General features: G+C 33.4%; 2 protein-coding genes across 2 annotated transcripts in view; one reads left to right on the plus strand and one right to left on the minus strand.

Moving 5' to 3' along the window:
• Positions 1 to 3,814, minus strand: part of SMC3 (structural maintenance of chromosomes 3) — a 123,570-nt gene extending 119,756 nt beyond the window's left edge. The window contains exon 1 of the mRNA XM_089088295.1: positions 3,706 to 3,814. Within this exon, the coding sequence (XP_088944421.1) occupies positions 3,706 to 3,720 (15 nt within the window). The 5' untranslated portion in view covers positions 3,721 to 3,814. The remainder of the gene's footprint in view (positions 1 to 3,705) is intronic.
• A 9,759-nt stretch (positions 3,815 to 13,573) lies between these two features.
• LOC148953093 (protein TEX261) overlaps positions 13,574 to 14,845 on the plus strand; it is a 98,564-nt gene continuing 97,292 nt past the window's right edge. The window contains exon 1 of the mRNA XM_089087525.1: positions 13,574 to 13,688. Coding sequence (XP_088943651.1) covers positions 13,619 to 13,688 — 70 coding nt within the window. The 5' untranslated portion in view covers positions 13,574 to 13,618. The remainder of the gene's footprint in view (positions 13,689 to 14,845) is intronic.

A 14,845-nucleotide genomic window follows, 5' to 3' on the forward strand; every position in this document is an offset into this window, starting at 1 on the left:
AATATATGACTCATTTTTCAGTTTTCACTCTCATTATCCCTTGATTTGGGAAAATTGGCTATAATCATAAATATTCCACTCTGTAACATGCAGAGCATCTTTATTAACTGTGTTTCCATGGCTCCTTCCATTCTAATTCATGTTTATCAATTAGTTTCTCTGATAAATAATGTGTTAACTGACTGTTTCTCATTGCTACAACAATGATAAAATTTCTGTTAATTCAGGAAACTACTCTGCAGCCCACCCCTACAGCATCAAGTTATTGCAAAACAATGAAAACAGCTGGACAAATATTTTGTTTAAACAATATAAAAACATATAGCAAAATACTAAAAGCTATGAAAACTTGATTAATACATTCTTTCTGTATATCCTAAGGTAAAAATTGTTGCTTTCTTCAAAAGTTTTGTAATAATCTATACAAAACAGTGTAATAGTATATATATCAATAGTCTATGGGTATATTTGACCCTGTTAATGGGGGAGGGGTCAGGACAAAATCATGTTGGCAATAACATTATATTTGGAAAGACTGCTGATTGGGAGTGCTTAGGGCACAACTATATTGTTATTATGTGTTTCTTTCAAAGGATCTTGCACACAAATAACAAAATAAACAAACAAAATATTTATGAAAGTTTACTGATTCTGTGGGTTTGCATTGTTTTTGTCCTTAGCCTACTTCTCATCAACAGTTGGTATATAATATCAAAAACAAGAAAATTGTAAATAAATAAAAAACTTTAAAAAAAAAACAGCAATATCAATTATATTTAGCATACAGCCTATATCTATATCCAGCCTTATAAGGAGGAGAGCTGGGGCACATTTGAAATGGCACTGTCTGTTATATGACAGTTCTAAAAATAGGACAAATATTTAATCATTTTCAAAAATAAAATGTTTTTCATAAACATGGAGATGAGTTTCTTAATCTTCAATATGATGTAGATAGATTTTGAGAATTGTATTGGCAATCTAGTTAATATTGGTTGACTATAATCAATAACATTCTTATCTGAAAGCTCAAGAGAAGGAAACATCTTAATAAAACAAAAAAATATGCATTTTTCAAATATCATATTTACATTTCTTAAAATGCAGCCTGATGGTCCAAGGTATAGTCCTAAGATATATATAAAACTGAAAGAAAACACCAGAACAACAAAATTCTTACTTTAAAATATGCAGCAAGTTTCTATTGATTGTATTTTCATGTAATCTTCCATTGTTATCAATATTTTTAAATAATATTTCATATCCAGCATATCTAAAATTCATGTGCAATCAAGAGGCATAATGATATTAATGGGTAAAACCTCTAAAAATTACAAAACATCAAGAAATTCTAAACAATGGAGAAATATATTACTGAGAGCTATATATATATATATATATATATATATATATATATATATATATATATATATATATATATATATATATATATATATATATATATATATATATATATATATATATATATATATATATATATATATATATATATATATATATATATATATATATATATATATATATATATATATATATATATATATATATATATATATATATATATATATATATATATATATATATATATATATATATATATATATATATATATATATATATATATATATATATATATATATATATATATATATATATATATATATATATATATATATATATATATATATATATATATATATAATATGAATTGAAACCTATATAATATATATATACATATATATATATATATAATATATATATATATATATATATATATATATATATATATATATATATATATATATAAAACTATATATATATATATATATATATATATATATATATAATATGAATTGAAACCTTTTTAGGCCATCTAATAGTCTTTATAGGGAAGAGTATTATGAAAGAATTTGATCTAATTATCATTCATGGACAGATTTCTTAAAATTACCATGCAGTCAACATGTTAACTTTATTAAAATGTTTCCTTCTGTGGAGATCAGTCAATCACTGCAAAATCCCCATAATGCCACCTAGAAAATAGATTGTCTCACCATTGAGTTTGTCTAAATTTTCTTAGTAAGTACCATATTTGATTAATTTGAATATTTTAACATTTGACAGTATTAAGTATTTAACTAATAGTCCATAGCCAAGCCTAATCATAAACATACACTTTAAGCTTGAACCTAAACTTGAAAAATGCTGCTTAATCTTAGACACAGGGTCCTAAAGTCAAACAATGGTAGTTTCTTTGTTTTTAAGTCTTCAGGTTTTCTTTTGCTTCAATGATGTTGACTCTATTGTAATGTATCTGTTTATTGAAATATTAAAGAGCTGCAAAAATATTAATCATGTATGGTAAAATGAGAAATAACTCGATATTTGTGAATGCCATTGCATGACAATATTGCTGCTCTTCCAGAAACAGAGCTAATTCCCAATGTATGGCAAAAACATGATTTAGTACTTGTCCTTAGGATAACCATCCAATGTTAGAATGGTATATATGAACCTTGAATTCATATCCTATTTCCTTAAGCAGTGCTTCAGAGCAGTTTTTCACAGCAGTTTTTCACAGACTTCAGTTCATATATTTCACACCAATTTTAAATGGTTTAGCTAGTTTTGGAGGTATTGTTTTATGTTGTCAACATACAGCCTACCTTTGCAGGATACAATGCATAAAATGATGTATGGTGTATCCCTTTTCACTAGTGTAGCAAAAAAAGATTTTCTTCCCATAATGGCCGGAGTTTCATCTGTAAAAACTGCAGAAACTGTATATAACCAAAAATTGTTCTCTTGGAAGAAGTCATTCATTTGCCTTAGTTAACATTGTAGAGGCTTACAAAATTAGATTCTTACTTTATCATGCCATTTTCTATATATAAGATGAATTCTGCAAGCTGGCTTAACCTAGATTAGAAACATCTGTGATCTTGTCATGTCAAGTGGAAGGCTGCTGCATTTTGCTGGGCTTGAGACCAGATCTGCAACTACTCTGAGCCAAGATGTCTTTATTTATATCCTTTATCCTGTTTCTATAGATGTTGGAATTTGGTTTAACTTAACTTAAGATGCTTTTTCTAGCATGATACTTGTCATCTTCAATACACCAAGTTTAATGACTGTTTTAACAATGACTTGTGGTTTTTCCAGCTTTGCAATCAGGTAAGCAGCTTTTTGTAATACTATTCCAAGAACAGGTAGGGTAGCACCTTTACAAATCTTACTCTCTTCTCCTTTTATTCAGTAGGCTAACTGCTGGATTCTTGTAAAATTTTATCTCCATGTAGTTCAAGTAAAATTTCTTTTATTTGGGTGGTGTAAGACTTGAATTGTTCAACTTGACATTACAAATCTTGCAGGTAGGATGGTGACTTCTACCATGTTCTAGACTTAGTATAAATGTAACGTATAATGGAAGCACATCACAGTGGAATGTGTTAGGCTAGCTAGCTATAATTTTTACTTAGCATGTTTCCTTTTCAAGACCCTTAATTCGTGGGTTCTACCAAAGTACAGTCCCAAATACCTAATTTTGGCTGTGGATTCATTCCTAGAAGTTTAGTTCACCTAGCTCATAAACTTTCAAAGGTAGTGAATACTCTCAAAAATAGGCATTTATGAAGTTGAATATACATCAGCCTCGTTATATTAAAGGTTTACAAAAGCAATTACCTGTTTTATGTACATTTTCTTTCGGAAATCAGATTTCCTTTCAGAAAAGTGAGCTATAGTGAGCTGAGTAAATCTGATAGTAAGATATCATAAAAATAATGGCTTTCTTCAAATACCCACTGTTGCATCTCGCCAATGTTACGCAAAATCTGTTGGAAGGCCCAAAAAATGTGACAGGCTCAAACTACGCTAGTGGAGCAATACAAGTACACTGGAAGGAAAGAAGTGGTTGGCAACCAACAACGTAATATTAGTGGCTCTACCATAAAGATATAAAAATATTGAAACCAAGTTCTTGATAGTTTTCACTGTTTATTAAATTTCTACATTTAGAAAATTAATCATGGCTATGGTCCAATTTAACTAGAACATTTCGCTGAGTCCGGGCCACAGACAAAATCTATAAAATAAAGATGTCCAACTGCAATAATTTTGTGGTACCAATCAATTTGGTGCTTTGGCTGGTCTATCCTCAATTTTTCAGGCTTCCAGCAACCATAAACGTTATCATAAATAGCCTAAACACACTCAGACAACCGACCTTTTTTAATATTAATAAAAAAAATTTTTGCACAAAATAAGTTTTTCAAAAAAGGTAAAGAACTCCATTGAACCAAAAACGAACAAAAATAAAATCAAATAATCTACTAAGCATATGATAAGATAAGATTTATTGCTGAAAAACGGCTATCACAAGCCCAAAAAGGCCGAATTCGCACTTTAGTGGCAAATAGAGCGAAAAGAGAACAATAAAAACAAACAATTAAACAACAACAGAAAATTATAAAAGGGTCAGTGTCAAATACGTAAAAATGTTAAGAACAAAAACAAATTAAACTCAAAAAATTAGAAGGCCAATGTCAAGTCAGCAAAAATGCAAAAAAAACGAAAACTCGTAAAATTAACAAGGAGATAAAGTAAAATTAAAACAAAAACATAACTTAGCTAGTGACTAAAAAACATAAATAAAAAACCTCCAAATATGCAAAATTTTCATTAAAATTAATAACTATGAGGTAAAAAGTTAGTGAGGGGGGGGGGGGCTGCGGAGATTAACTTATTGAAAATGTCAGGAGGTGGGGTCGAAGGGGTTAATATTGACCAGGGAAAAGGGGAGTTATTTGAGGGTTATGAAGGGCGTTGTTAGCAAAACGCAAGGTAATTTTTGCTCCTCTTTCCTTAATGGTGACAAGATTAGCTCTCCTAAGGAGGGAAATATAAGGTACTTTACCCTCATTGAAGATAATTCTTAGGCACATTTTTTGGACTGCCTCCATTCTGTCCGACAATTCAATGGAAATGTCAGGATGCCAAACAGGACAGGCGTATTCAAGGGATTGGGCGTACAAATGACAGGAAAATCGTCAAACAGTGCGATTTAGGGTATTTAAATTTTTTAAGGAGTTTAAGGAGGGAAAATGCGGCAGTGGCACGTTTTAAGATGTCATTATTGCGACAATCCCAATTTAAGTCGCTTGAGATGGCAACGCCCAGTAATTTCATAGTGGTAACAGACATTTCAGGGAGGATTGGAGAGGAGAAAGAAGGGGGAGCTTAAAGGAAATTAATAGTAAGAACAGTTGACTTTAAAGGGTTGACTTTCATATCATCAGTAAGAGCTTTGGCTGATATCGATTCCAAGGTGTCCATTGGGTTGCTTTTTAAATTTTTGAACATGTCTCTAAGACAGTTAGATCATCAACAAATTTCCATCTATCCGGAAAATAAACACCAAGGCTGTTTATCACTGTAAGAAATAAAATTGGACCTATGAGGGTTCCTTAGGGCACACCATTACAAAATTGGAGGGGATCAGAATATACATTCAGGTATTTCACGACTTGCGTTCTATTAGAGAGGAAAGACGCAATTATTCTAATTAAATAAGGGTCAACTTGAAAGTCATTAGATAGCTTTTCTAATAGTATATTGTGGTTGATTAAATCAAAAGCTTTTTGCAAGTCAACAGAGATAACATTGAGCCAGGTATTGGGTTTTTCGAGTGTATTACATATTGTGTTCATAAGGTGAACAAGATAGTGGATGGTAGATGTAGAGCGTAGGTTTCCGAATTGTCTTTGGTCAACATTTGGGATTATCTTTACTTTCAACCTCTCAGCTAAAAAGCTTTCATATAACTTCGAAAAAACTGGAGTAAGAGTAATGGGACAGACACCATCAAAATCTTGTATGTTACCTTTCTTTTCTACGGGAGTAATAAAACGTAGTTTCCAACAATTTGAAAATTTACCACTAGAGGTAATTTCATTAAAAAGTAAGGAAAAAGGGTCTGAAAGATTGTTGGCAAAGGCTTTAATTAGTCCAATCGGGATGTCTAGTGGACATGTACTACACTTTTTAGTGCTCTTAATTTTTGCCTCCACATCCAAGGGCGAAATAACGGGCATACAACTAGCACTAATCAATATCAATAAATAAATGAAACCCAAAATAAACAGAAATTAAAATAAGTCAAACTCAAAATGAGCAGAAATTAATCTGAGTAGGGTTCTTAACCCTATGCTTTCTAAAAGCCAGAATATAATTTGTACTTTACTGAAAAAATTCAAATAAACTTACTAAAAAAAATGTGCATTGTCAGTTTAATATATATGTGCTGATATTTCTTCCTTAAAATCTTAATAAATTTTTTATTTCTTAAAGTTATAAAAGTGAAAATATTTAAAAGATTTTTTCTGTAAATTACAAATTGTATTCTGGCTTTTAGAAAGCATAGGATTTAGAACCCTGCTCAGATTAATTTCTGCTCGTTTTGAGTTAGACTTATTTCAATGTCTATTTATTTTGGGTTTCATTTATTTATTGATAATGATTTGTGGTAGTTGCATCCTTGGTAGAATATTTGATTCTATTTTTGTTAATTTTTGGTTTAATGGAGTTCTTTACTTTTTTTTGAAAAACTTGTTTTGTGCAAAAAGTTTTTTTTAATAATTTCTGTTCGTTTTATATTGACATAGTCTTTTTTCAGGGAGGAAGACTGAGCTTCTTCTGAAGGTAAACAACCACCCCTTCCATAACAATCTTTAATATCCCCTGGGCATAACTTACAACCTTTGTCTCTAATTTCTGAGGTTTGTTTCATCCCCAAAAGCCATGTTACCAGATATTTAGACTATTTTGATAAGAACGGATATCTCAAAATTTCTACTAGACGCATTTCGGGACACTAGGAGGTGTGTATAGGGGGGGGGGAGGGTAGCTGCCCTCTGATCACTTTGACTCTTTAAAAGAGTCCTAGAGCATCTGATTACCAATCAAATGAGCTCCCTTTGAAGTCTATATGACTATACATTCTATAAAAACCCTATATGTCCCCAGGACATAAATTACAACCCTTGCCCTGAGGGCTGAGGGATTTTTTTTTCCTAAAAGACATAATTTCCAGACCTTTCTTATAGGCTTAAAAAAATGGCTTTGTCAGAATTTTTATTGGAAGTGTTTGGGAAAATGATAGGCGTGGAGGGAGACATTTGCCCTCTGATCACTGTCGACTAATAAAAAAGGCGCTAGTCTTTTCAATGTCCAATCGAATGAGCCCTTTATGAAGCTTTTACGACAAAACATTCTATAAAAACGTTGTATGCCCCAAGGGCATCATTTACGACCCTTGTCCTGACGGCTGTGGGGGGAGGGATGTTTTCCTCAAAGACATAATTTCAAGACCTTTGAACTACGTTGAACAAAATGGCCATATCAAAATTTTGATCGGAAATGTATGGGGAAATGATGGGCGAGGGCGGTTGATTCTTCCTCTGATTACTTTTGACTATTAAAAAGGGCAATAGCCCTCTCAATTTTTAATCGAAAGAACCCTTTTTGAATTTTTTACGACAACACTTTCTATATGACATTATATGCCCCCAGGGAATAACTTACAACCTTTGCCCTGAGGACTGTGGGGGTAATCATGCTCAAAACATAATATCTGGACCCTTCAACTACGTTCAACAAAATTGCTATATCAAAATGATGATCGGAATTGTGTGGGGAAATGATGGGTATAAGGAGGAGGGGTAGCATTCGCCCTTCGATCACTTTTGAATATTAATAAGGGCACTAGCCCTCTCAATTCCCAATTGAATGAGTCCTTTTTGAAGTTTCTGCGACAACACTGGCAAAGACCTAATATCCAGAACTTCAACTACGTTGAACAAAATGTCTATCTCAAAATGTTGATTGGATGTATTCGAGGAAATGGTAGGCTTGAGAGGAGCGTTAGCTGCCCTCCAATAGCTTTTGACTATTAAATAGGGTACTAGCGCTTTCAATTTCCAATCAAAGGAGCCCTTTATGCCCCTAGGACATGCATTACAACCCTTGCCTTGAAGGCTTGGGAGGGGGTAGTTTCCTCAAAAACCTAATTTCTAGAACTTTCATTTACGTTGAACAAAATGGCTATCTCAAAATTTTGATTGGATATGTTGGGGGAAATGGTGGGCGTAAGAGGGGGGTTAGCTACCATCCAATTACTTTCAACTATTAAAAAGTGCACTTGCCCTTTCACTTTCCAATCGAGTGAGGCCTTTTTAAAGTTTTCTACGAGAACACTTTCTATAAAAACCTTATATGCCCCCAGGGCATAAATTACTACCCTTGTCCTGAGGGCTGCAGTGGGAGTGTCACCCACAAATACATAATTTCCAGACCTTTCAACTACGTTGAACAAAATGTATATCTAAAATTTTGATTGGATGTGTTTGGGGTAATGGTGGGTTTGAAGGTAGTTGCCCTCCAATTACTTCAACTATCAAAAAGGCCACTATGTGTTTGTCATCCTCAAAGACATAATTTCCAGACCTTTCAACTACTTTGAACAAAATGTCTATCTCAAAATTTTTATTGGATGTATTTGGGGAAATCGTGGGCGTGAGAGGGGGGGGGGGGGCTAGTTGCTTTCCAATCACTTACGAATATTAAAAAGGGCACTAGCCCTTTCAATTTCCAATCAAATGAGCTTTTGTTGAAGTTTCTACGACAACGCTTTTCTATAAAAACTTATATGCCTCGAGGGCATAACTTACAACCCTTGCCCTGATGGCTCTGATTGGGTTATCATCCTCAAAGACCTAATTTCCAAAACTTTCAACTACGTTGAACAAAATGAACATTAAAAAATTTTGATTGTATGTGTTTGGGGGAATATTGGGCGTGAGAGAGGGGTTAGCTGCCTTCTAATTATTTTCAACTATAAAAAATGGCACTATCCCTTTGAATTTCCAATTGAATGAGCCCCTTTTCAAGTTTTTACGACAACACTTTCTATAAAAACCTTATATGCCCCGAGGGCATAATTACATCCCTTGCCCTGAAGACTGTGGGGGGAGTGTCCAGCTCAAAGATATAATTTCTAGGCCTTTCAACTGCGTTGAACAAAATGGCTATCTCAAAATTTTGATTGGATGTGTTTTGGGAAATGGGGGGCGTGGAAGGAGTGTTAGTTGCCTTCCAATCGCTTTCGACTATTAAAAAGGGCACAAGCCATTCCAACTTCCTATCGAATGAGCCCTTTTTAAAGTTCTTACGACAACTCCTTCGATACGAAGTGCCCTGGTCTAAAACCAAAAAAAATAAAATAATAATAAATAATACATTGTGCCAACATCGTTCTTAATTTAGGTTGCGCTATTGCGGTGCTTATGTTTAAGAGAAAGTGCACATAAACATCTGTATCATATAGCTTTTGTCTCTGATCTGGGCTTTATTTTTATTTTAAAAGGGTGTAGGTAAAATCAATTGGGCAAACTTCTATTTTTTAAAGAATGATTTCTTCGCTGTCAAACCATGTTAACAACAATACGAACTTGGAACGCTCACCAGTTTCTACCATCCTTAGCTTGGTTAGAAAGAGAAGGAATCGCTGCTTAATAAAAGAAGAAAAATTCGCCGATTGTTTTTAGACAGTCGAAATTACAGTCAATCCCTAATAAAACGTAGAAAATGAGGGATGAATTGAAATAAGGTTTTTTCTTAACAAACCAGACCACCTTTGCTATTACAGAAAGGTCTTATAATTCCTCAACTGGGTTTGACAGATAAGGAAGCCTTCCCTAATTAAACGAGAAAACTTGATGAATTACTCTTTAACGTCATTTCTTAATAAAACATAGAAAGTGGGAATAAATTAGAATGGTGCTTTCCTAATCAAACAGGCCTTATAATAAGGGTTCCCAACTGTCGCACTTTTTCGGTCATTGTCGTACTGTAGCATTTACGACACAGAAAACCGCACTTTTCCGTGAAAAGCCAGAGAGATTTCTTTGTCAATTAGGAAATTTACTTTAATTTGTGAAAGAAAAGAAAAATTGCCAACAGCGACTTTTCTGTGTTCGTTGTGTGACTAGAATATAGCGTCACCTCTAATTTGTTGAAGGTATGTTATTCAAACAATTTGATCAACTGATAAAGAATAAAGAATCCTCACTGAGAAGAAAAGAACCTGGACGTTTGAAATTTAGATTAATTAGTGCTCAGTGGATTTGATCCAATTTACCTTTGTGTTCGGTCATGGAACAAAGTAAGAACCAATAAAACGAAAAGAAACAAGAAAGGTTAGTGAAGCTTTTTTTAAACCTGAACGTCAAAATTCTAGTATGCTATTAGCTAAGTACTAGTGTTAAGTGTTAGCTGCGGGGAGTGGTGTTCTTTTTACTAGGCTAACATACCAACAAAGGGGTGACACTTCTGGTGAGTATACAGTTTTTAGTGTAAATTAGCTAAAAAAAATTGAATACATCGCTTGATGCTGTTTATTATGCTATCTTTTCTTCAATTATCGCTTTTTGAGGAAATCACAGGTTGAACCCTTTAAGAGGGTTCGAAATAGCGACTGGTAACAAAGAGTCCAGAAACATTTTTCTGAAAAAACTTTCGAGGTAGATAAAATTACCATTTCGGTATATTAGCACTTGTCAAGATAATTTAGCAGGGATGAAAATGAATACATCACTTGATAGCTTTTTTGTTAAAGAGTTCGCGGTAACAAGCTGTAAATAAGGAGCAACGTGGCGCATTGATAGCCGAAATCCTAAAAAACAATAAAGCTTGATATAAATATTAAAAGAATCGGCTTATTATGTTGATTCCAAATATATAAGATTCATTAAGCTCAGTGTTAACAATCAAATACTGCGAGCCGGAAAAAAATTTGTCTGATTTTTGAAAATGAGGGGAAGTAACCCCTAAAATTTAAAGAACCTTAATAAAAATCACACAATCAGATTCAGCGTATCAGCGAACGCTTATTGTATCACTGTTACCCATCAAGTGCTGCGAACCTGAGAAAAATTGGTCAGATTCGAAAATGAGAGGAAGTACCATCTAAAAGTCAAAGAGACTTAATAAAAATCACACAACCAGATTCAGCATATCAGATAACCCTATTGTAGAGCTTTCAAGCTCCTATCTGTAAAAATATGGAATTTAGTAATTTTTTCCCAAAGAAAGATCACGCATGGGTGTTTTTTTGCTGTTTACCCCACAGAGGTGACCGTATTAAACCAGTGGTCCTATAATATCAGGGAAGAGGTCACTTGAACGTAAAATAAAACTTCTAGTGCCCATTAAACTGACCAAAAAAATTTGAGGGCAGCTATACCCCCTCTCATGCCTTCTTTTCCCCCAAATCTTCAACTCAAAATTTTAAGATAGTCCTTTTGCTCAGCATAGTTGAAAGATCCAAAAACTATGTCTTTGAAGATAACATGATCCCCAAAGACCAAGGGGGAAGGTTCTTAAGTTGTAAACTTTGCCCATTGTTTACTTATAGTATTTGTTATTGGGAAGTTTGCATACATTTTTCGAGTTGGAGAGGTGTAGTCAACTCTATTATTGGGGAAATTTTTTATGGGAAACGAAGTCTCCGGGGGCTGAACTTTCCAGGTAAAATTTTACATTGGGGGGAATATGCCAGAATTCCTGTAAAAAAATATTTTTATTTGCTTTACTTTCTCTTTGCCGACTCAATTTTACATGTCAAGATGTTAAGGATGATTATGTGGGGTTAATTTTCACCGTGATTGAATTGTCTAGAGAATCTTTTTATGGGGGGCAGATTTTTTTTTATGGAGGTGGAGCCGGATTTCTCAGTATTATTTTAAAACCATCATAAATTAAGTTTAAAAACCAAGTTTTTTCAACTGAAAGTAAGGAGAAACATTAAACCTTAAAATGAACAAAAATTACTGCGTATATGATGAGGGTTACCTCCTCCTCAACCCCTCGCTCTTTACGCTAATGTCTGAATTGTGTTCGCTTCTTTATTAACGACTCCTGAAATACAAGATTCGTTTAATTAGAAAAATAGGAAGATTTTTCTTTCAAGTGCTAAACAACTTTAATGTGAATAGTGAGGTGTTGAGGAAAGGCTAACTCTCTTCATATACAGGAAAGGAAAGTAAGTTTTGAAATTTGCCTGTATTGTTTACACAAAATATTTGTCATTGAAATGAAATGCAGAACGAAAGATCACCGGTTCAAACATGATTTTTCCCAATTTTCGTCAGAAGTGAAGTGAATATTTTTGACTATGACATTGAATTTTAACATAAAGTAAGTAAAAATGTTATAAAACAGTTATAAAACAGTTTATCGAACAGTTATTTTTTTTTTTTTTTTTTAAACTATCAGAAATTAAATTGAAAAAAGCATGTTTTTTTAAACTGCAAACAAGAAGCGACATTAACTTAAAACAAATAGAAATTATTCCATATATGAAAGGGACTGTCCCCTCCTCAAAGCCTCGCTCCTTACGGGGATATTTACCCTCTTTCACTTTTGACTTTTTAAAAGTATACTAGGACTTCTGATGTTCATTTGAATGTACCGCATACGAAGTTTATACGATATAGGGCCATCCTTTCTAGAAAAACCTTGAATGTTAATACTGGGCCACTGCTATGCCTTATTGCCCTTGCCCTGAGCGCCGTGAAAGGGGCGGGGGGTTATATCCAAAAACATAACTAATGAATCTTTCAACTATACTTAACAAAATGAAAACCTTAGAATATTGATTGGATGTGTTTGGGGGAATGATGGGCTTGTATCGGGGATGCTTCCCTCTAATCATTTTCAACTATTAGAATGGGGACTAGAACTTCCGATTTCCCGTCCAATAGGCCCCCTCCGAAGTTTTTATGGCCACTCTTTCGATAAAAACATATATTCCGCCGGGGCACTGCTTGTAGCCCCTGCCCTGAAGGTTGTGGTGGGGGGGGGGCTTGTCATTTTCAAAGACATATTTACTGCATCTTTCAAATACGCTGAATAAAATGGCTATCGGAAAAAAATATTAATTGGAGGTGTTTAGATTAATCATGAGCGTGGGGGCTGGTTACCCTCCAATCACTTTGGACTATTAAAAAGGGCACTAGAACTTGCAATTCCCAATCGAATGAGCCTCTTTCGAAGTTTCTATGACAACTCTTTTTATACGAAATGCCCTTGTCTAAAAATAATAAGAATATATTGTGCCCATATCGCTTTTTACTTAGGCGGTACTATTGCGCTGCCTATTATCAAAATAAGAAGTTGTTTTGAAGCCAGGAATTAAAGATCTTTTCAGAGAAGAAGAAAAGGTAAATTGTCTCTTTGTTTTGTTTAGACCCGTTATTTTTCTTATCTGTTTAATATATGATCTGTTTAATATATTGTGTAACACATGATTTTTAATATCTATGGGATTAATTTTGATCACCGTGTTCCCAAAACTCTGGCCATAGAAATCAATGAACAGGCTTGCACTTTTTGTCATACTTTTGTGCGACAAAAGCCCCACTTGTCGCACTTTTTAAGTAGAAAAGAACTTTTTCGGCTCTCTTTGTCGCACATTGACGAAGTCGTCAAATGGCAGCCTTGATGGTAATATCTGAAACGGCAAGAATTTTAACGAAAAGGAATGTGGATACTTTTTTTCATCTCTCTTCTTGGGCTCTTGGCCCTTGTATTACTTACAACACTAGCTTTAGGTGAATAATTCAACTTGTTCAAAGGTGCTGGTAAAGTTCTACGAAATCATATTATTGAGTTAGGAATAAAGTGAATACACCATTTGATGCCTTTTTTTTATGCTGATTACAAATATAGCCTAATAAGCATTTCTATCGGAAATGAATTTCATCCCCCCCCCCCCTATATAGGCTATACCTAACCTAACCCTGAATTGGCATAGATAGGGGAGAAGGGCTGAAATTGATTTCTGATAGAAATGCTTAGGCTATTATATTTGTAATCAGCATAAAAAAGGCATTGAATGGTGTATTCACTTTTGTCCTAACTCAATAATATGATTTCATAGAACTTTACCTGTTCACCTAGATCTTGCATTTGATTTAATTTGGATAATTTGTTGGGCCTGTCTTTGGATTAGCACAGTTCTAATTCAAGCAGAGCATAATAGACATAGCCTATGCTTGCTTGAGGCTTATAGAGGTAAATATTTAGGGGCTGTTCACTTTTGAAGAGAATGTGCTAAAAAAAGTAATATACTTGATTCTGGGTTTTTGATTGGCCTATGTCAAGGTTAGGCTACTTTACTGACAGTGCATACCCCCTCCTTTTTGATGGTCTCAGATTTAGCCCTAGGAATTAAAAAAACAGTAAATTTTTCATTATTCATATTATTGACTTATGAATAAAGTAAACATACCTCTCAATGCCTTTTTATGCTCTTTCCAAATTTAGCCTAATAGACCTAGGCTAATCATTTTTGTTGGAAATGAATTTTCAGCATAAAAAAAGGCATTGAATGGTAATATTCACTTTATTTGAAACTCAATAATATGATTTGGTAAATATTTACCAAATTCATTTCTGACAAAAACAATTATTATACTTGGAAAGAGCATAAAGAAAGGCATCAAGTGGTATTTCTACTTTATTCTTAAGTCAATAATATGAATAATGAAAAATTTACAAACAAAACTAAAAGAAAACATTAAAAAAATGAAATAATTGCTGTATAATATGCAGGATGTTTCTATTGGCCTACTTAAAACATACTATCTTAAAATAGCAAAAACAAGGAATTTAATGGTACTACTTCTATTTGTTTAGCTCATTTCCTTCATAAGTGGCCAATAGCTATATATTTAACCTTTATTCTAACCTTGGGATCCCAAATCCA

Source organism: Artemia sp. Qi Xiang Cuo, chromosome 4 (genome assembly GCF_049724085.1).
Source record: "Artemia sp. Qi Xiang Cuo chromosome 4, ASM4972408v1, whole genome shotgun sequence".
Lineage (NCBI taxonomy): Eukaryota > Metazoa > Arthropoda > Branchiopoda > Anostraca > Artemiidae > Artemia > Artemia sp. Qi Xiang Cuo.